Genomic DNA, 24,292 nt, shown 5'->3' with positions numbered 1-24,292 from the left:
GCTGATATACTTATAGTCTTAACATAAAATACTCAATACAAGCAATATTTTAAAAGTTATTGTTTAAGTGGAAGCAATGAAGAGATAAGGTAAGAACAGACAGAAAGAGGTAAAAACAAACAATTATTTTGCAGTCCTAATAATTACAGCTAAAATCCAGGAGATTATTTGATTAATTAAAAGTAGATGTCAAGTTATGTTTATATAGATATAAAACATTTTTCATACCATACTATGAAATCTTGAACTAATAATATTTAATACTTTGAAACTGAATGCTAAATTACATATGGTATATTTTAATTGATACTTTCACTATGATGAAATGTTTATAAAGTTTTATTTAACATAGATCATGTGTTATCTGTGGTTATGATTAATGGGTTGTCCACACATTTCACATTGTTTCTGCTTCATGCATCAGCAGCAGCTCGGCCAGCATTCCATTCCTAAATCTTTCCTTGTTTACTGTTACCTGATTTCTGCTGCAATATTGGTACCTGAGCCAGAAAAAGGTTTGATTTTTCGTAAGTTTCTCTGCAGCTGTAAAACTTCATGGAAAAACCTAGATTTGAACATCAAGTTCCAACAAACAGGACATTGACCAAAGATATAAGTGGTACTGCTTTGATCTAAATAACACATCTTAGAGTTGCATATAGACTGGAGACTGTTAATTGGGTATTCTAACAGGTAATTATGACCTGACTGTTAACAACACTTCTGGACTGGACTTCTAATACTTCTGTCATCTGAAGAACTGGGTTTTGCCCACGGAAGCTCATGATACCATCTATATGTTTTGTTAGTCTTTAAGGTGCTACTAGACTCTTTGTTATTTTTTAAGTTTTTCCTGTTACAGACTAACTCAGCTACTCCTCTGAAGCTTGTTAACACAGTCAGTCCCAGCGTTGCATATTCATAGCTCTCAGCTGCACTTGGCCCACTGCAATCTTTCCTTTTTTATTCATTTTTCCACTCAGTGTAGTGCTATCTCTCATGGATGAAATCTCAGGGAGGGCCACACATTGTTTACCAACGCATTTGTGGTCAGGATTTTTGGGGACAAGAAACTAAGCAAGATTATGAAACTACAGGCATTTTTTTACTAGTGTCAGAAATCCAAGTAGAATTTTTTTTCTGTCCAGCCTTGTCAGAGAGTGAGGAGCATATTATTTAGAAGCAATGTTTTCAGAGTGAAGTGACAGGAAGATTTAAGCTGCACAAATGGATGTTCTCGGCTTAACCAAATTGGCACTGACAGACTTTTGAAGGCCATCACATGGGGTCCCATGCTCTTTTAAACAGCAATAACCCATTGTCAATGGGAACACTCACTACCAGTGCTGCATTGTGGTCAGGCAGGGGGATGGAATGTTGTCTTCTTCCTGAGCACTCTCCTTTCTCACTACACCTCTTCCCTGAGCTGGTCTAGCCTGTCAGTGACTCAGGTTCGGCCAGGACACACACCCAAGTTCACCCTTTTCAGGGCACACATGAAGAGTCCAATAATATGGAAGTCTTCAGAAATTAGCAAAGGCTTATCCCTTTAGACAGACCCCAGGACTACCGGCACCTTCCCCAACTATATTTCCTACTGAGGTACAGACATCTATCAGTATCACCTCTTTAGGTGCTGGTAGAGAAGTTTGGGCCCACCCTCTTCACCAGGCTCCAATCCAGGGCCCAGCAGTAGGAAGCAAAGCCCTGTGCTTTGAGGTGCTGTTCCCACAGGATAAAGTAAATACCTGAACATGAAAATCAAGTCAGAAGAAACCTCCTTTGAAAGCTTGGTCAGGTCAGTATCACCAGGCCTCAGACAGCAGGAGCTCCTGGGGGACCTCCTTCCCAGAAATTTGGAGTGCATGTGAGTTGCTTCCTCCATCTTCCTGCCACTGTGATACTCCCATTCCCTTATTAAGCTTTTCCTCCAGCTTGTGCAGAGCTGGGCCCAGAGGAACTCCTTAATCCTTTCTTCTTCAGCATGGCATTTGTACACCCCATTACACCCATGCAGGGGAGAAAATGCTCAGCTAGTTTCAGCCTCCACCTTCTTACTCACTCTTCCATTAGAGGAATGTGATCAGTTGCCACTACCACTGGAAATGTCTGGTTTCTACCTGTTTATCTGGTGAATATCGCATGATTTGTGCCAATTCTCATTGCCTATGCTCTTCCACCTGGCCCCACTTGCTCTCATCCAGACAGCACAGGTCCTGCATGACCCAGGCTTTCAGGGGCTCCCCTTACTGGGTCATACTAACGGGCAGAACAGAAAGCAAAGAAATCTCAGCCTGCATTAAATTGTGCTACTTTCCCTTTGCGTTTCTGTGGGTAAAATAAAAAGAATTTTCTGCCTTGTCCCCTCCAACTTTATGGACCTAGGCCCCCATAATGCTCCTGCAAGACTTCTGCATGGATGGTGAAGAAAGCAGGAAGTAGGCCTGCAGCAGTACTCCTCCCTGGAAAAGAAAGGTATGTAGGCCTCCTAGGAGAGTAAGCATCAGGACATCTGGGGTCTCTTCCCAGACTTGGTGCACTAACTTGGGAAGTCACTTAACACCTCTGTGTTTCAGTTTTCCACTTTGGAAGATGGGGCTGGTAACTCCTCCCTCATGGGGGCATTGTGAGGGTCAGTTAATATTTGTAAAGTGTTTTGATATGCCTAGATAGCCAGTTCCATAAACACGAAATGTTGACATTATTTGATTATTGTGTTACAGGCCAAAGCAATTTGAAGAGCCATAGCTTTGCATGTTAGAAAGAATGGCAAACACAAACATAGTATTAGGCATCCGGGATAGAAGCCCAGAGGAAATGCTGGAGCTGATACAAACATGAGCCACTATCTCAGAAAATGGCAGCTTGTAGGTACATGCAAGAGAACAATTAGAATCCAATTTGCCCAGGCAAGTAACCCTAAGCTGGTGTTTACCTGTGCCTAGCGCAGGTGAAAAATGTGTATTGATGAATTATCCAAGAGGAAACTACAGGCTGAGGGGTTCTATTACCTGTCAGAGACTAGTCATATGGACATTGAGAATTACAGGTAAATCCCAGATTAGTTTTTTGGCTTGTCTAATGAATTCCTGCTATTCACCTCAGTATATGCCTTTTTCTGTGATTGCTGGAGGCCAGATCTGCAGCAATGGGAGGGAGTGTATCAGTGTGGAACATTGGGAAGGGTAAAACCAACATAAGTAAATAAATTGTGCAAGATTCTACAGAATGAAAATCGGTTTGAAAAGCATTCTGAATACATTAGCGGGATCATCATAAAACAAACGATACAGTCACATCTATTAGTATGGGTTCTGCACAGCTGTAACCCATACTAGTTCCAATAAAAGTTATAATAAAGTACCTTTCTAAGGATACTTATGCAGCTCTTTGTACATTCATTGTAATACTTTCATCCTCTTCTCATCAAAAGAGGTGTTAAAGTCAATATGCTCCTTAATGGTGTTTCTATGGGAAATGCACATATGCCAAAATACTGTAAGCAAAATGCAAATTACTCTGAAAATCTATATGGGTCAATGTTTCATAACAACTTATTTGGAGCGTCTACGTTTTTTTTAGGCTCTAAATTCATGGGACACAGATTCTGAAGTAGCAGATATCATCAAGTCAAACAATGACATCCTTCATGCTCTCAAATAGTAAAATATGCTACAAAGTAAAAACACATGACAAAGACTAAAGAAAACAGTATCCAACTAAATGTTACATTACTGTTTTAATGTTTGCCTACAAAAAAGTAAGTGGTCAACTTCAAGCCTTCTATCACCAAAATCTTTCTTTTCAAACAAACGCTTCTGTCAGAAGTGTCTTAATTTCTTATCACAGAATTTCATCCACACAAGGAGCAATAAATAATTCATGTTGCTGGCTCTTTGTTGTGTGTCCCTGAACTGCACAGAGCTGGAAGGCTGACAGCTGTGTCAGGACAAGCACCAAAGATCTGACATGACAAGTGACTAACAAGTTTCTTTCAGTCTATAGTGAAAGAAGACAATGGCACAAAGTGCAAAAACGAAATCCTGAAACAAAATGAAACTGTTTCTTTCTCTTTACCTAAGTGTTTGCTATGAGCTTATTTCCGACCCATAACCTCTGGTCATTTTATAGTACTGCCCAGCCCCCTTTACTCCTCACATTCGCCTGGCCATTTACGCCTGTCCACGGATCAATATGAGCAATTCTTGGAGAAATACGATGTCTCCATGACAACCAAGCCACAAATTCTCAGTGGAAAGCAGTGAGACCAGTAGTGAAATCTCCAGAGATTTTCAGACCTACAAGGCAAGATGTCTTAAAATGCAGGAATGGGCAGAGAGAAAAGCCAGAGTAATTCATTGTTTATTACCAGTTTAATGATGTCAGATGGACAGAATAAAACTCAGTTTTTAAGTTTAGATTCTTTATCAACAAACATTTTTTCCCAATCAATAGTCACCTCTGGACAACCTGACATCCTTTTCTTTATTTCACATATATGGTCTGGAGAACAATATATTCTATACTCTCCTCCAGTGACATGCAGACTCTGTCATTCAAAACAACTTAAAGGAAGGATAAAATTAATATAATTAATTCTAAATTAATTGTCACCAGAACAAGTTATTACTATTAATCTTAATTACCAGTAATTCTTTAAAACTTCTGTCCAGAACACGTCAAAAATGAGGCTGTACATTTGTTATCTGTAAGAGTTCTAGAAAGGTTTATGGACAGTTCCTGAAGGGCATAAGCTTTAAGGTATGGCACACTGGATGGTTTGGTGTATTAAATATGTCTCCTTACCATGGTACCCGTTATTTTTAAGTCCGATACTGGATTTTGCAAGGTAGGGAGACCAAGCCAAAGTGGCTTGAAAATAGATGCAGATTTACAATTCACTGATTTCAATTATTCTAAAACATATCACCGCTCATTTCTGTGGAAAAGATGAAAAGGAAATGAAGTTCAAATCAGGTACATGACAGCAGTTCAGCTCCCAAGGAATCTTGAAGGAGTGGAGTGCACTGAAATATAATCCCATAGCCATGGGTCCTATCTGGGTTCTGAGATGACTTAGGGGACTTGACATGGATTTCAGACTGCACCCTTTCACTGAAAATTAAATCTCAGCAGTGCTCCTTGGGGAAGGATCAGGGGACTGTTGGCAGCTGCCCCCTGTCAGTGCAGGCTGCAAGATTTGGAAATCTCTTAACTAAGCTGACAGGCCGCAGAGCGGATGAATCAAAAATATGATACACGGATCAGCACACAAAGATGCAAGAGGGTACACAGTAACCAGATAAAGCAGGAAAGGAAAATATCAAGTGAAAAAAATATATTTAACTCTTTCACTAAATGATACTGTGTGCATGTTTCATACACATTGCTATAGGGACCAGACACACCTTGCTTGCCTTTTTTAGATTTAATCACACTCTATGTTTTTAATCAGCCACAACGAGATGCACTTTAAACTTAGTTATCCCCCTCTTCGGGTGCAACTTTCTCACATACTCCAAGTATAAATACAGAAATAAGCAACATTAAGAGAAATCCCATAGCCACTAGAAGGGGAGGCACCTTATGTATATCACTGTCATTACTCATTTCACTCTTAAAAATCATTTCTTGAAATAACTAGTGTGAGTTGATTTGAAAAAGGAAGCAGGTTTTAACACTGTCAAATTGCTTTTCTCCAGACCTATCATATTTGAACACCTGCTTTATATTCAGCTATAGTCAGTATAATCCTTCTGATTTTTCATAATCTTACTCTACCTTCAAAGGGTCAGACAATGTACATATATTAACTAAGCAGTTTAGTCCCAAACTAATTATAATGAACTAGTAGTGTCAGTTTTCTTTTTGGTCATAAAGCCTTTATCCTTTCCAGGACTTGAATGCTTGATAAAAGAGGAAAGGATAACAGCTCCACACTATGACCCCAGGAGGTGACCATTAATTGACATTGCACCTGCTAAAAAGGAAACAGCATTACAATGTGCTTTTTTGATTGGCTCAAAAGCCATGTCATATTTATCATTTGATACTCAGTAACTATCTTTAAAGGGCTCTCACCTGGACTCTCAGACTCTTCCATGACACATCTGTCAGGCATATCCTCAACTCCTTGGAAGTTTGCTGAGTTTGAGCAGCTGTCATGCTTGTCCACACTCACTGCAGCTATAAAGAAAGAAAAATAGGGTGGAAAATTGTAATATATTCACAAATAAAACACTTTTCTTCTTTGCTATAGTTCTTTCAACACTGAGCTCATGTTTTGCAAACACAAATAATACATTAAAAATAAAGTGGATCCTCATAAATATTTATTGGCAGGCACATAATAGTTGAAAACTCTACAGATATAACTCTTTTGGAACAGAAGTTTGAGACATCAACTTAAATGTGATCCCATTGTCGTGGAAAAACTTCATGAACTTGAACTAATAAAGTACATTATTAGACCAACAAAATGCTCACTTGCTTCACCAGAAGAAACTGGTAAATGGAGTAAATAATCAATTAGAAGGTCTTGTAAAAAACTGGAATTACACACTGTGGAGTAGAACTGTATTTTAGTTTGGTCTATATTAATCTTTTTTTTTAAAAATGTGCTACACAAGACACTTGAAATGTGATGTGGAATGAAGTGTAACAGCAAAAAAAAAGACTCAATTGAAGTGTGTAGATTATCTTACATTTTTTTTTATTTAGCTTGTGAATATTTGTGATTCTGAAGATGAGAAACTACTCTCAAAGAGCTCTGAATTTTAAAATCTATCTATATATTTTAGAAATGTGCATCTGTCTGTTTGTGAGTCCATTTCTTTAAGAACTCCTCCTAAATGGTAAGACTAGGATCACCAAATTTGGTATGCATCTTCCTTATCTCCTAACTTAAAGTAAGGTCAGGCTTTGGTTGTGCCAGGAACATGGGACGTGTTGGGAATGGGACTGTTTTCTACAAGATGGAAGGGGGGAGCTTTTTGGAGGGACACTATACTGAAGCATGGCCACTGGGGGGCAGTGAGTGTGCGGGAGAGCTGAAACTGCATAATGATCACTGGGGGTCGGGAGGACCACACCACCAAAAAGGTAGCCAGCTGGGACTTGCCCTTTTGCTGGCCACTGGTCCGGGTAAGTGGCTCCCCTGCCCTAAACTCCTCCCCGGAACCCTGGGGGGAAGAAAAGGCCCAGATGCATGGATGGGGGAGGGGAGAGAGTAAAGGCTTCTGTCAGATGGAGTGGGATGGGAGAGAAAAGACCCCGGCCAGATTGAGGGGAAGGGGGAGAAAAAGCCCCTACTGGATGGGGGGAGAGACAGAAAAAGCCTTGCTGAACAGGGGGAGCAAGAAGGCCCTGATGGACAGGGTAGGGGTGGGGAAAACAGGCTCTGCTGGATGGAGGTGGAGAGTAAGCCCCTTCAGATGGGCTAAACGAGAGAGCCCTGGTGAACTGAAGGTGTGTGTGGGGGGGTAAGGCTTTGCCAGAGAGGGTGGGGAAGGCCCCACCAGATGGGAGGAGGGGCAGAAAAAGCGTTGCTGGACAGGAGGATGGTGGTGGAGAGAAAGCCCTGTCAGGTGGGGGGGAGGGGAAGGGGGAGAAGGCACTGCTGGATGGGACGGGGGAGAAAACCCTGGAGAGAAAGTCCTGCCAAAATGGGGGGAAGGGAGAGAAAGCCCCACTGGATGGGAAAGGGACGAAAAGACCCCTGCTGGATGGGGTGGGGGAAAGGTCCCTACCAGATGGGGAGGAAAGACCCAGCTGGAGGAGGGGCAGAAATAGCCCTGCCAGAGGGGAGAAGGGGAGAAGACTCTGTCAGGCGGGGGAGGGAGAGAAGACCACGCCACCCCTTGGAAGCGCCACTTCCTCTAGCCCATTTCCTCTAGCATTACCAGGCTACCCAGTGTGTGCATCCCCCCCCCCTCCCGCCAGCATGAGTGGCACCCTCCCCCACCCCCCCACCCAGGGAGCACTGCTGGGGCCAACCTATGCAGCGGCCCCCCTGAGAGACATAGTTATATTGACATAGGTCAGAAGTGTAGACCTAACCTCAGAGAATCACAGCTAACCCCACTGCACCCTTCACCGACTGGAGTGAGAGGAACCTCAACTCCCTCCTCCCATGAGTGGGTGTGCAAACAATCTGCACCATCCTATAATTATTTGTGACATTTTGAAGGCATATCTTCACTACAAAATTAAGTTGACCTAATTTATATCAGCATATAGCTGCAGCAGTAATGAAATAATTGGGACACGTCTACACTTTGCTCCCTGTGTTGGTGGTGTGTGTTTTCACTAGGTGCACTTGTACTGACTGTACTATCAGCATGGGGCATTGCGGGATGGTTTCTGAAAGTCAGTAACAGTAGATGTAAGCAACATAGTGCCTACATTGACACTGCATCGACCTGACTACATCCATGTGAACTCTATTCCTCTCATGTAGGCAGAGTTATTAAGTCATTGTAGTGAGGCAGTTACATTGGGGGAAGTGAAATTTTAGTATAGACACTTACATAGACATGCATCTGATGAAGTAGGTCTTTGCCCATATAAGCTTATCCTCCAATAAATCTCTTAATCTATAACGTGCCACAGGACTTCTCGTTGTTTATGCAGATTCAGACTAACACAACTACCCCTCTGACACTTACATAGTTAGTTCAATTCAAGCTGACTTGCATTGGCCTAACTCTGTAGTGGAGGCTTGCCAAAGGGGGTGGCGAGGGGACTGGAACCCCGGGCTCTTTATATTGCCTCTGGAGCCACAGGAGGTGCAGACCAGATGGTGCTAAGGGCTGGCTGGGGGAGGGTCACATGATGCTGTCTGGGCAGATCAGCCCTGCCCCTTCCACCTGAGGCCTGACTTTTTCTAGGAGCCTGGAGCACCTCCTCCAGACTTTGGGTATGTCTACACTAGCTCGTTAATTCGAGCTAGGTAGGCAAATGAGGCGACCGGAGTTGCAAATGAAGACCAGGATTTAAATATCCTGGGCTTTATTTGCATGTTCCCATCTGGTCGCCATTTTGATATTTCACTAAGGACTTAGTTCGAATTAACGTTTCACCACCGCGTGTAGCCGCGTGGCAGTGAGTTCGGGCTACTGAAATTTTGTGGCGACTGGACGGAAACATGCAAATAAAGCCCGGGATATTTAAATCCCGGCCTTCATTTGCAACTCCGGTCACCTCATTTGCCTACCTAGCTCGAATTAACGAGCTAGTGTAGACATACCCTTTGGGTTTTGACCCAGGGCTGTAGTGTCTATAAGAGGCTGACTCTGTATAGCATTGCATCCAGCTGAGACAATATCATTTCTGTGGCAGCAAATACTGACTTGTAGTTTAACCCAAAATGTGATGTGATATTGAGTCACATTTCACACCTCTGAGTCACAGTTCCTTTGGAATCTCTCTTTGGGGAATTACACTGCAGGAGAAAGAGAATATATCATGTAGGGCAATTATCATACACTCTCATGTGCCGTTAACTTGGCTAGCCCAAACATAGAGGAGGTAAAGCCATGGATTTCTTGGGGAGGCCTTTTGACCAAGCAGCCCCTACCCTCCCCTGCCTCTAGATTTGTGATCCAGGGATGTCAGAGGTGTGAGGTGTTACCAAGGGATGGGTCATAATTGAGTTCTTTTTCACTTTCTATATAAGTGTTAGTCACTTGTGCAAATGAGGCCTGCAATTCTACAAACATGTTTTTCTGGATAATTGTATCCCTGCCTATGGGGAAATGGTAGCATCGAATCTAAAAACATTTGAGATAAAAACGAACAAACCAAAATGTACATTTAAATGAATGCTCGTCATACTGTGTACTGTATTATTTATAACAAGCTTCAGATCTAATTCTTAAAAGTCATTTTTACATAAGGAAGGTGTTTATAAGAAACTCATTAATAGGAGATCAAACAGCCTGCAGAGTTTGTGTGTTTCTGCCTATTCAATGATAAAGCAGTACATAGATCTCATCAGATAACACTCAGGATATGTTGTCACTTGCCAGTAGATCAGCCCTGCTACAGTTGATGCAGCGAGTGTGGATTTAGTGGGTCTGGTGAAGACATGCTAAATCAATGGGAGAGCATTCTTCCATCGATTTGTGTACTCCACCTCATTGAGAAGCACAAGGGAACTCAATGGGAGATGCTCTCCCTTCGACACAATGCACCATGGTACATGGATCTAACAATGTCAACTTCAGTTACATTATTCACATAACTAACTTGTGTAAGTTAGTTTGATTTACTGTGGTAGTGTAGATCAGCCCTGAGAGATACCCCTAGTAAGTTACATAATGATAACATCAGAACTTTTTTTCCCAAAAAATATCATGTATTATGTGCACATTTTGAAGTGGAATGTTCCTTACAATAAAGCTCCTAAAAGACAAACGAACAAAGAGAATTAAAAGTTAAAAATAAGAAAGGAACACTGTGGCCCACATAGTGAAAGTCAGAACAGTATTATATAACAGTGGAGAAAGTGCAGCAAGTTAAATCTTACAACTGACACTAACTTCTTATTATTAAACTCTTGTACTCTGAGTGGAGCATAGGTCATCTATAAGTCTCCTCCACTTCACTCTGTCTTGAGACAAAACTTAAAATATCCCAGTCACAGGAAAAGAATGTTTATTATCAAATATCCACACACTGAAAAGATTCTTAGTACGTTTCTGATACCTAAAAGGAACTATAATCTTTCCCATAACATTGATGAGACCTATGTAATTTATTCTTAACATCCCTCAGGTGGTATCATGTGACCAGGATTTATCACTAAATTTGGTCCGCTGGTTGGATCATTAGCTTGCCTGACTTGGGACAGGTACTAACAGGGAGTGTGATGTGAATAGTCTGATCCTCATTCACAGCAAGACCCCTTTGCTCTGCTCTGGCAGTATAAAGGGGCCTTAAAGTACGTGTAAAATAGATGCCCACTTTAAGGCCATCTTACATTGCCAGAGTGGCGTAAAGAGGCCTTAATGGAAATGATGCTCAAAATAAAGAGTCTGAGAGAAAGCTAGTAAACGAAGAGGTTTTGATCAAATAATTATAGTGATATTTTATTTTCTCTCTGTTAGTTATAATTAAAGTTACTACATAGGACCAGTATCAATTTAGTCACAAAACTGAACTAAGAATAAATGGATAGATTCTGTAAATGGCTCATAAAAACTTGAGAGCGACAGGAAAAATCTTCATTTTACAGGATCAAAATTTACACATTTTAATGAAAAGGATATTTTCTATTTTTTCAGCATGCTAACAAGTGATTACCATTTGTTTAGTGAAGGCAGCTAGCTATGGCATCACATCCAAGGGCCCACTAGGCAGGAATGTGTCACAAACCTTAGTATGGAATCCAGATTTGTTGGCCTTGTCTTTTGAGTAGTACAGATACATAATCTGTATCTGAATTTTATGTAAATAGTTTCCTATTTGAATTCTGCAAACTCAATTCACAAACAGCAGCAACAACAAAGCACTTCATAACCCACAGATAATTTTTATGAAAGATATTTTTAAGTGATGAGCAGTGGTTTGGAGATATGCAGCACGAATTAATCACTGTTATTTCCATCTATTCTCCATTTAAACTTTGAAAAGCCTTACTAGACTCTGGTTGTAAACTTTGATCTCCATACAGATTCTCAGTATGAGATTGGAGAAGAAGATTTTCACTAGATAGGTAAATAACCTGATCACTGTTTCATTCTGTTGTTTAATAAGGCTATGTGTATTAATGATTTAAAAAGAGATCATAAAAACCAGTGAAGAAATCGACAAGAAATTTGCCATCCTGTATTTGACAATTTAGAACAAGCTGGGGCAAAACCAAAAATCATCCTTCAGTCAAAAGAGAGGGAAGCGGGCCTGTGGGACTAGAGATCTAAGCACTAGAGAGTTATTTCAAAATAACCCCTCTTATTTCAAAATAAGCAGAGCATCCACACTCCGAAGCTCATTATTTTGAAATAACGGGTTGGTTATTTTGAAAGCTGTACTCTTGCTTTCCTCAGGGAATAATACTAATTTCAAAATAGGATATATCTACACTAGCCCCCTAGTTCGAACTAGGGAGGCTAATGAGGGCGACCAAAGTTGCTAATGAAGCGCTGGATTTAAATATCCCACGCTTGATTAGCATAATCCCCGCCGGTCGCCATTTTGAAAACTGACTAGACCGAAGTAACTGCCCGCATCTATATGGGGCGGAGAAGCACGATTCTGAAATAAACCCCTTAATTCGAATTAATTGTTAAACCTCATTCCACAAGGCGTAACAGTTCATTCGAACTAAGGGGTTTATCTCGGAATTTTGCTTCTCTGCCGCTTATAGACGCGGGCAGTTACTTCGAGCTAGTCAGTTTCCTAAATGGCGACCGGCTGGGATTATGCTAATCAAGCACGGGATATTTAAATCCCGCGCTTCATTAGCAACTTCGGCCCCCCTCATTAGCCTCCCTAGTTTGAACTAGGGAGCTAGTGTAGACGTACCCATAGTTATTTCGGGAGTTAGTATTTCAAATGTAGTTATTTTGAAATAATTTCCTAGTGTAGACATGCCCTAAAACATTTATAAATGGTAGTAAGGTTTGAAACATAGGATTCAGCTACCTAAATATGAAGATTAGGTCCTTTCAGCAGGACCTGAGGGGAACAGAGGTCTCCCTACACTGAGACCTCTATGTGACTAGCACCAATTAGTCCTGATCCACTCTTCTCTCCCTTTGCACTTCCTTCCTATGCCTTCATATCAGTCCTGGACTCATGGGGCCAATTGAGTTCTTACCCCATCCAGCCCACTAGCCTGATTGGCTCATTACCACCAATCAGCTTCACCAGGTACACTAATTAGCCTCCAAGTGATCAGTATGTAGGCTCAGCTATTCATTCTCTGCACTCTGTCACACACATCCTTCGCTGTTTGATGGTGCTGCTACTCTTACCTGCAGGAAAAATATAGAAGAAGCAAAGATTATGGATTTTTAGCAGTAATACCCTCCACCCTCACTTTTTTTAGACCAAAAGTGTGGACTCGGATAGGGTTAAAGAGCTACTGTGGCAGGGATGGCCCTGCCTCTCCAGCACCTACAGTTCTGTCAGGGTCAGAGTAAAGGTTTAAAAGCAGAATGTTCCAGATGGTCCCCTGGGACGTCTGTGCTCCTATTGGAAAGTGCCTGCTGTCTAGGCAACAGACGGCCTTGCTTGAAGAACATTGTCATGGTTCGAACCAAGACCTTCAGGGAGCTAGGGGAGCAAGGGGTAGGCTGTGTTGTCCGAGATCACTATGGGCATGTCCTCCTCCCTGGCTCTGATGGTACAGTCAGGGGAAAAAGTGCCATCATTCATCTTTCAGAACAGGTAGGAGTTCCAGAAGATGCTGGCATTGTGTGCCTTTCCTGACCAGCTGACAATGATGTCATTGAAGCATCCCTTGTGATCTATGAGGGCGTGCAGCACCATGAAGAAATATCCCTTTCTGTTGATGTAGGCACAGTGGTCAGGGGCCAGGATGGGGATGTGCGTGCTGTCTGTAGCTCCTCCGCAACTGGGGAAGCCCATGGCAATAAAGCAGTCAACGATGTTGTCCACATTCCCCAGAGTGAAGACCCTCCACAGCAGCACCTGATTGATTGGCCTTGGCTACCTGCAGGAGAATGGCCCTGACTGTTGGATTTTCCACCGTCAAACAGGTTCCCAACCGAATGGGCTATCTAGCATGGCAAGCTTCCAGAGACTGATGGCCACACACTTCTGCATGGGGATGGAGGATGGCTTGCAGATTTCTTGTCACCTGAGGGTGGGGCAAGCCACCTGCAGAGTTTAAGGAAGGTGGCCTTTCACATGTGGAAGTTCTTAAGTCACTGCTGTTTGTCCCATACCTGCAGGATGATGAAGTTCCACCAGTCTGAGCTCACCTCCTGCCCCAGAAGTGGCATTCTGCGGTGTCCAGGGGATTGAGGGGCATGCACAGCAGCAGGAGCACCAGCACTTGGGTGAGCAGGGCTTGCTGTCCATGCTGGGGTTCACCCTACAGGTCCTGGTCCTCACCCTGCTGGAGCAACAATCAGGCACTCTGGAAGTACTGCACCATGAGGCACAGTACGAGGCCTGTGAACACAGCACTGCTTTGCAGCAGCTCTGGCTCCATGCTGTGAGTGCTGGGGCATCCACAAGGGCAACCAGAGCATACTGTATCTCTTTCGTGTCCCGTGATGGGGGAGGCAGTGGAGGAGTGGCGTGTAAGACACGGCCATAGGGAGGAGCCTGACCAAGCAGCCACAGGAAATATCTGCCCTCTTGGTGCCCTCCCAAGAGGGTCCGAGGCAGGCACCAATCAGTGTGCACATGCTATTTCAGACTAATTTTGACACTTCCCCATAGCAGGAATACACTATTTTGATTCTGTGAAATCGGGAGTTATGTTGATTTTAAAGATTCATCTGATAAAGTGGGTCTTTTCCCATGAAAGCTTATGCTCCAAAATATCTGTTAGTCTATAAGGTGCAGCAAGTTAAATCTTACAGCTGACATTGTTCTTGCAGATTCAGACTAACACGGCTAACCCTCTGATACATGTTGATTTTAGTTATTTCAAAATGATTTCCTAGTGTAGACATGCCCAGGGAGAGCAGACAGCAGATCTACTGTCACAAGGGAGACTCCTGGAAAGCTTCAGAGGATACACACAGATCCTACAAGGAGAGAGCTGAGTTCAGTCTATCAGCCAGGCAGGATAGCTGTGGCAAGCCCCAAAGTGAGCCATTAAGTGGTTGGTCCTGCTTTCCTCCACCCCTCCCAGGGGCAGGGAATCTGAGAATGTACTGAAAGGACTTGGGAGTGAAAGCCAGGAGCTCCTTTCCCTTCATATGCAGTCAGACTTTGCCATTTCACTGAAACTCCTGTTTATGCAAATGGTGGTGCCCTCCACACTTTGCAGTGCTCTGACAGTGGGAGTGCCCTTCAGTCATAAGAGCCATAACAGGGATATGCACTATTGGTTCAAAATTCATTTAAGTAACAGGAAACATCAGTTTTAGGCTAATTCCTGATTTTTGTTATTTAGAAAAAAAATCACTGATTTATGTAGTTGGCATTTAACGGAGAGCAGCCAGTTGTGATGTTACAGTAATTAAATATCAGTCTGGCAATTTTCATTACCCTTTTCTTTTAAAAGAGAGATTAAAGAATTAATCTGTAGAGTCCCTTAAATTAGGATTCTAACGTAAATGTAGCGGCATACGGCAGTTGGTATCACTTTTAAATAAACCAGTATAGAATGAGTCCATCTGGAAACTGAAGGGAACTAAAGCAACAAAGTTAATAGCACTGAGCTGGGACAAAGCATCTGCAATTATACTGTAGGACATCATGCTGAACTGGCAGGGAGAGAGACTTGAAGAAAGGAGTCTCTTTTCCTTGTCTAATTTCAACAATTATAGGCAAACATATTAAACAGATATGTAGTATTGCTACTGTCGACCCACAAAGTCTCTGCAAAAAGCAGGTTGGGTGAATCTCTGCTTACTAGCCATTAGTTCTTACCGTTTATGGATCACAGACATGGCAATACAAGGCTTAAGTCTTCCAAAATAAAATTGTATCTTGATTTGGAGACAAAAACATTACATTCTAGCCAGACAACAGAACATGATACAAGAACATGAATCTGCCATCAGCATCTAAAAGAGAATTTTGAAGAGAATTTTGAAGAGAAATTATAGTAAAATTATTTACGATATCAAACCTCTGTGTTATATGGTTATCGTTAACTTGCCTCATACACTTAGAAATGCATAAATACTTTGCCATGTACGTGGTGCAGCCAGAGTCACTTCACTTAGCAAAGACTCATTTATTGTCAATGACATGGCAAAAACATATAACCTCCTGTTCACGCAATGAAGTTATAGGTATATCAGATGCACATCCCACCCCATACGAAATGAATCAAAACTAAAATGTAATTTCCACCCACATCTTTCTTTTCCTTTTGAAAGTACTATAGTAGGTTTTAAATCTTAATATATTTTTAAAAACATGTTGTTGAGGACGGCTCTTATCTGAGAGAGTGAAACAGGAATTTTCTGTGATTCTTTCCCCAATATCCTTTGAAGTTTTATTCACCCAGAGGGATATCCTTATTTCTCTCAACCATGTAACAAATTAATCTCTCAAAGGCTGTCCCATTTTTGTTTCATTAGTGCAATGAAACATTCACTCAGTTTTTAAAGCAATTGGCTTGAGCTTAGTTGTGATTTACACCAGTACCTGTCCACATACCATATATATTATAAATAATAAAATAACTTACTAGGAAATATTTTTCTCTAGATTCTGCTATAGAAAAAGGAACAGTTTCACATAAAAGCTTCCACAGCATTTATTGCAAATCACTGCAATATGAGCATCGGTGAACTTTGTAAAGAGGGAAATAAAGGAAGATTATTTTAAGATGTAAAACCCCATTCACTAATTATTTTATTGTTGTTAGCCATTACTTTTATTTCCTGACTTCCTTTTGTATCTAGAAAACAAATGTCATTTTTCCAGAAATGCTTTTCTGCAAGAATTGCTAGTACAAATCTTCACCAAACGTGGTGCAAAATTAAATTATTCAGTGTCCTCTTACTTTGTCAAGATTATTTCTACCTGTTTCACTTTTCCCCAAAAAGATCAGTGAGCAGCAATAGTAATTAACTTTTTATGGGAAGAGGTAAGACGTATGGGTAGTTTTTAATTGTTATTACTATACAGAGTAATTTCTGTGATTTTCATAATCAAGCAGAATTCGCAGTCACTTCAGCATTGGAATCAAAGGGGGAGATTTTACATGTGTAATGTAATTATTAACCAGTCTATCAATAACTTTTGTAAAACCAACCAAAAGCCACTCATAACTTGACATTATAAAATAGTCATATTGTCAGAATATTTCAGAAACTCAATATACTTAGGATTTAGCACCTTAAAATATGTATTAATTTCATAGGTGCTGGATCTACGGGTCTGGGCGGTACTACTGCACCCCCTGGCTTGAAGTGATTTCCATTATATATAGAGTTTATAGTTTGGTTCAATGGCTCTCAGCACCCCCACTATACAAATTGTTCCAGCACCTCTGAATAACTTGAGTCAAAACCTTTGTAGTCCAGATTCTATTTTACCCCACTGCAGCAAAAGAACCTTAATCACACAGGCCAAAATGTTTGGTTTAGAAAAACCAAAACAAGCAGCACTGAATCATGAAACTGAGTTATATTCCTTTCTACCATATGAATATTACGGTTTGCATACTCTTCCCTCTTTTTAATCTATGAACCTACACATTTAATTAATGGAAAACCAATTTGAGGAGACTGCCTTGATTAACCTCTCTTGGCCAAGTTATTATTATTTTGCATTATGGCCTTGAAGATGTATTACTGACTGGGAGGTAAAGCCAACAGCAGCACAGCATGAATCTGTTGAATGACTTCTGTATGAAAGTGGAAGTACTTATTTCCCAGACATTTCTTTTATGTTCCCTACTGCTAAAATGTTATCTGACTTTAAAAGATGTTCAATTCTATTGTAGGTAATAAGTAAACTCAAGCACTATGGTACAGTATACTGAAGAGTTTCACTTGCTGGTCAAATAGGCATTATTCCAAGAAACTAATGTTATATAGGACTGCTTCCTGGTGGCTGTGATCTCCGATTGGCAAAAGACAGTTGACTTTTCAGTCAGCAAGCTAGTTACCGATGGATGTGGCTCAAGGCTGACACACAGATTGACTGGTTCACACTAATTTACTTCACACAGATTCCATTTATCTCCTAGAAGATCCCCTGGCAGCAGCTTATAATGGCATATCCTAGGATGCCTGCCTGCATGCGTTTTTAAAGCGGCAGAGCTTGATGAATCTAAGTCCAGAAAACAGTTCACAGATTGAGGACTAGGTGCAATCAAAAAACATCAAGTAGCACAGCTGGGACTTGCTAGCTTGCTTGACTGGTTTGAGCAGCTGAGCATTAACTACGCTTGCTTTCCTGCTGGCAGCCCTGTGTCACTAGGACAAATCGGAGCACCACCCGAAAAAAAAGAAAAAAGAAAGAAAGAAGTATGGGCTCACACAAAGTAATATGCACAGCTGCAAGGATAACTCATTGGAACACTTAGCCTTTAATTTTTAAACAACTCCCAGATTCTAAATTAGCCAATACTCCATTTAGCAAGTTTTAAAGTTAAAATGTTGAGCAACTGCTTCAGTTTATTCAAACAGTACTTAAGCAAAAACCTGGAAGCTGAAACAGTTTCCATTGATTATTTCCCCTCTTTTTAGACAAAACCATTTACCATCTGATAACACATGCCAGAGAATAACACCAATATACTGAATTTAACATTATAACAAGATATGGTACAGCTCAGTGAAATCTCCCCAACTTCCAAATATAGAATAATTGGCTTTGGTAGATTCTAAGATTTCTAGAAGCAAAGAATGATAAATATTATTTTTCAAATGACTGAAAGTATAGATTCGCACTGCAGCACTCTACATGCAAACGGACAGGAGATGATTTTTAAAAGATCCTTGTCAGAAATCAAGCAAAAATTAATATTATTAGTCCGTAACACTTGACAGCAAATGTATTGTGGGAAAGCCAAAGCACATTTAGTACTGATGAGGTTAAAGACTTGGCTGTAGTGTTAGCTGATGAAAAAGTAGGATTAAGGCTTTAGTATGAGTCTTGACATGATCATGTTGTCTGCCTGCTGTCTTAAGCTTCGAAAAACAGCTGGGATCATCTTCTTATAAGCTCCAACTCAAAGATGTTTAAGCAGTTCCCAATCCAATTAAACAGAGGTAAATATAAGGAAGGGCCCTACTGAGTCCAATCATCTTATTTTTTAATGAAAAACAGCATAATTGCAGGTTACACAACTCCTTAATCTCACTTTAAACCTAATAGACTGCTGTCTTACATTGCACATGGCAGGCCCAGTTAGCCTAAGCTTTCTATATTGGTGTGCTTAATTTTTGGTCATTATCCTTTATTATGTTACTTGTAATCCTAAAAGCCTGTGATTGTGTCTAGATATTTGGTAAGGATTGTACCTGGATATACAGGGATTCATCTTCTAAGAATAATGGATTAGCTGAATTGTACTGTATAACTAGTATAGAGTTCTCCAGTGAACTACAGTGCAGTTTGTAATTTACCAAGTTCCTTGAACTGCTGCCCTTTTTTTGTCTCTCTCCTTTAAACAAAATTGCATGTGTGAATAGTAGCAATGCTGCTTGAGGAGCCTAAGCTATTCATGTCACTTGAAAATACAAATATGACAGGACTTCAGAAATAATGTTGCTAAATACAAATATGTATTGGCTAAAATCCCCAGAAAAAATAATAGAAAAGATGGAAATCCTATTTTACAGGCAGTGACATCTGAAATTTAACTCTCTCTTTCTCTCACTCACCGATAGTCTCAGTACTTTTGAGTCCATAGCTCTAGGCCACTTATCTCCCATAACGATAAAAGAATTTGGGGGCATATACAATGCGTGATCATATTATGCCATGTTAGAAGCATTTTTCTAGGTGTGTATTTTAATAGTGATTCCACCTAATATTGTAAAAGCATAAATCCATGTGTGTCATTCTCCTTCCCAATCCCATTAATGTGCACCAGGACATTCTCTGAGGATGCTGGAAGGGCCAAGGAAAATCTCATCAGGGACAACTTCAAATACCAGTTCCTCATGTCCATAAAAGCTCAGAGGAAATGTAAATGATCTGGAGTAAACTGTTGGAGGTAGCTGTGTTACATTATGCATGATTCTTGACTGAACAGTATTTAATTAACGATTTTCAATTACATGTTAAGTTTTGTAGTGAACTGGGGTTTAGGGTGGTGTATTACTATCTGACATATTTTGTATTTGTTTCCAACGGTTTCTGAAGTTGATATATCCACCCGTTGTACCTGAAATGTATTTTAAAAGTGGATCCTGATTCTACTTTCAGTTACGCTGGTGTAAAACTGGGATAACTCATTGATAGCTGTTTGCCTCTCTGTTGGGTAAGCATGACAACACCTTGGCTGTGTCTACACTGAACCCCTTTTCCGGAAAAGGGATGCAGATGAGACAAGTCGGAATTGCAAATGAAGCGGGGATTTAAATATCCCCCGCTCCATTTGCATGAACATGGCTGCCGCTTTTTTCCAGCTCGGGGCTTTGCCGGAAAAAAGTGCCAGTCTAGACGGGGATCTTTCGGAAAATAAAGCCTTTTCCGAAAGGTCCCTTATTCCTGATTTTAAGAGGAATAAGGGACCTTTCAGAAAAGGCTTTATTTTCCGAAAGATCCCCGTCTAGACTGGCGCTTTTTTCCGGCAAAGCCCCGAGCCGGAAAAAAGCGGCAGCCATTTTCATGCAAATGGAGTGGGGGATATTTAAATCCCCGCTTCATTTGCAATTCCGACTTGTCTCATCTGCATCCCTTTTCCGGAAAAGGGGTGCTGTGTAGACACAGCCCTTTTGTTTACAAAATAGCACAAGCTATTCTGTTCTTAATTCTAGTTGCGCAGCTGAGTACAGAATGTGGTGTCCGCTGTTTTGTTAATGACTGAACAAAACATGTTGCCATGTCTAAATCACAGAGGAGTATAAACGACATTGTGGGCCATTAATGGAATTATCCCAATGATGAATTTGGCTTTTGTTTTGTTTTGTTTTGAATTACTTATGCCAAAGAAGACGACAAAACTTTGGGTAACAGACCATCTGTTCCTCGTAAGCACTGCAGGACACGTAGCCTCAAAACAAATCTAATTTCTCTCATCCCAACAGGATAACATTTATAACTGTTTAACAGATAATATAAGAACTAGGCTCTGGTTACAAAAGTAGATCTGAACCTTATCAAACATTGGGGTTCTTTGAGAGCTGGAACATGATTGGCAAGAGATCTGAACTTTGCAGTATGCATCTGTACAGGGTGAATGGTTGCAGCCCCATGAGACCCACCAGAGACAAGGAAGCTCCCAGCCCGGCTGCTCTGTCTAGGCCGGAGCAGCCCCTGCCTCAGGAGCGGGAGGGACATTCCAGTCTTGCTGCAGCCCCCCTCTGCCCATTCCCTTGTTAATCATTTAACATTATGTTTAACCGGTTAACCAATTAAATGGGATTTTAGATCACTAGTCTGAATCCTGTTGAACTTTGTGTGGGTTTGAATACAGATCTGCATGTAAACACTGAGTGAAGATTATGGTAACAAATAATACATTACATTCATGTGCTCCCAGCAATCTGAGGAGGGGTTACTCTTCATGGACAAAGCTACATTGGAGCTCTCCAGTGGAGCTAACTACTAAGAAAGAGGCTGTCAAATGTTGGCAGTGTGGAAAAACTGACTGTGAGGAACCTTAAGTAATTTATTTCCCTCCAATTGGTGAAATCTGTGAACAGTTAGTGCTGCTGGAGGCAGCAAAGAGGTTTATGGGATCCCGGGCCCACAAATGGGGGGTGGCGGGGAACAAAGAGGGCAACAGTCTCAGGGCCCAGCAATTCAAAGGGGCCCATGGGCTCAGCCACCACCACTGTTACTGCAACTGCTGTGGCGCTCTAGGCCCTTTAAATCACCACCAGAGCCCCACATGGCATGCTCCAGACATTGCTAGGGGCGGGGAGAGGCACAGTCTGAGTGGTGCTAAGGATCAGCTACCTTCCACCCAAGGCTTCACCCCTTTCTGGGGCATAGAGTCAGGCCATCTTCCTTGCCCAGAGGTCCGGTGAGGCTGTCAGCACAGTAGCAGTGGGCAGGAGCACTGGGCCCCTTTGAATTGCTGGGCCCCAGGGGAACTCCTCTCCCCATGCCCATCAGTGGGCCTGTAACTGGGTATTATTATTAGTCATTTTATGTCTCTAGAGGTCCCTTCCAGTTCTATATTTTATGATTATTTGTATTACTATAGTGCCTGGGATCCTTATTCATGGAGCAGGTCCTTATTTATGCAAAGTACTACACAACCACTGAACAAAAAGACAGTCTAACCCCAAACTGCGTACAATCTAAACACAGCTTGAAATGCTGGCGTCCTGATAATTAGTGTCTTGGTCATTCTGGAAGTAAGGCATAGGTTAAGACATACTCCTTTCACTTAGCAAATCAGCATAGAACAGAGAGTTGTTAAAAAGAACCTTATAAGGAATTGATTCAATTGTGAATATTATAGCCCGGAAAAAGGCCACAATGTCAACTTCTTTTCTTTTAAAGATGATGATGATAATAGCTGCAGCACAATTTAAGAGATTTTGTAATTTTGAATGTAGCAGTTTATAATTATTTGCAACTGCTAGATAGATACCAACAAGAGTTTGCTTTTAACTGTGAGGGCCCTTATCTCACTTAGTAACTCTGCATAACCCACAGTTTGCTATGGCTTGCAATATGCCTTTGCTTCTTCAACACATTCCCAAAATGTCTTTATTGAAATTTTCTGAAATCTGCATGCCTTAGCCATGGTCTACACTAGGGAATTATTTCGAAACAACTCCCCTTATTTTGAAATAACAAGTGGAGCATCTACAAGCCCATTACTTTGAAATAAGGGGGTAATTATGTTGAAATAACTACTCCTGCTTTCCACAAGGAATAATGCTAATTTCAAAATAGTTATTTCAAATAGCAATAGTGTGGACACTCTGAGGCTCCTATTTCAAAATAACTACTCCCCAGAGTAATTCAAACTAATTACTCCCCAGAGTGCTTCCTGGAGCTCTAAGTCAAGGTAGCACGTCCACATTAATGGAGCCTGCCTCGGACTAATTTTGAGGCTTCCCCATAGTGTGGACATGCTATTTTGAAACTATTATTTCAGGATTTATTATTTCAAAGTAAGTTATTTTGAAATAACTTCCTAGTGTAGACATGCCCTTAATAACTTATTTATTTGTACGTGTGTAGCTACCTTCTGTTCAGAGAAGACAGAGAAGTCCTCTTTTTCTCTATCAGATAAAACAGATGTTGTTGCATCTCCATACATACAATACACATAGTGCCATGTTCTGCTTCCTGTATAGGCAAATAAGAAGCAGAGTGATGGTAGAATATTTGCAAAGGACACAATCCTCAAAGAAACACCCATGTAGTGTGCTTCCTATCTGCCTGCTGCTGCTGCTTCAAACATATTTTTGGTGCTTCTCTCCTAGCTACTGGTGACTTGCTGCTGATACTTTATCTTTTCAGCTACTAGTCTGCACAATCAAAGGTGAATCTAGGGACACATACCTAGGTTCCTTTACATCCAAGAAGATAAAAACAAATTTTTAGTGTTACAGGAAACAAAACAGCTAGTGCAGAAGGTGACCAAATATTGTCCTCCAGCCTCTTAGATGACTGAAGCGGAAATCTCTGAAAGGTGTTTACTAGACTCACTAAATCGGATGCCAGAAGATCAACTGCTACAGAGTCAATCTTCTCGATAGTCTAGATGTGGCCAGAGAGAGTTCAAAAGTAGAACTTTCTATTTAATCCCATGCAGAATGTTAGGGGAAGTCAAATTCAAACTACTCCTGTAAAATATAAACACAGCCTTCTTGGTCCAACAATTTGAAACCTCCATTCATACATCACTACAAATATGGATGTATTGCTGGCATAAGTGTTGGAACTATGAGTTTGTGTGTGGGGAGAAGGATTTTCCTATAGCACCCCCTGGCTTGAAGTGGTATACAGTTTGGTTCAATGGCTTTCAGCACCCCCATGACATAAATTGTTCCAGCACCCTCACTGCTGGTTACTGGAGTTCTGTCTTCATTGTTTTCCTGGAATTCTTGCACTTAAATCACAATGCTATTATGCAAGTTTTAAATAAATAGGACAGATGCTATACGTCTCACTCAAATAAAACTCTTAATGAGATCTACAGAAGTTTTTCTTGATAAAGGATAACGGGACTTAGGTTTCTGGAAGACCCCTTTAATAAACAGGATTTAGCCTCACATATTTTAAAACAAAAAGCAGTAAAGTCAAATTTTTCTTTACAGCCTTCAAACCTACTGACCACAACAAAAAACAACTACTAATTATGAATAATTCTGCAAGATCAACAAATGTGAGGAAATTAAAAAGATAATATTTAAACTGGATTTACATTAATTTATTAACTATATGTAATAATCACCATTTTACAGAAAAAATTATCATCTGTACTAAATATTAATAGTCACTTAAACACATATGCAACATACAGGGGAATCTCATAGTTATGATC

The 24,292-nt window shown here is 40.9% G+C and overlaps 1 protein-coding gene across 1 annotated transcript in view; it reads right to left on the bottom strand.

The window, feature by feature from the left end:
* The window catches only part of WDR72 (WD repeat domain 72), a 216,777-nt gene that overhangs the window by 1,205 nt on the left and 191,280 nt on the right, over positions 1–24,292 (bottom strand). The window contains exon 19 of the mRNA XM_014580591.4: positions 6,082–6,186. Within this exon, the coding sequence (XP_014436077.3) occupies positions 6,082–6,186 (105 nt within the window). The remainder of the gene's footprint in view (positions 1–6,081; positions 6,187–24,292) is intronic.

This window comes from Pelodiscus sinensis, chromosome 14 (assembly GCF_052426305.1).
Source record: "Pelodiscus sinensis isolate ZL-2025 chromosome 14, ASM5242630v1, whole genome shotgun sequence".
Classification (NCBI taxonomy): domain Eukaryota; kingdom Metazoa; phylum Chordata; order Testudines; family Trionychidae; genus Pelodiscus; species Pelodiscus sinensis.
This window is presented reverse-complemented; position numbering and strand designations above follow the sequence as displayed.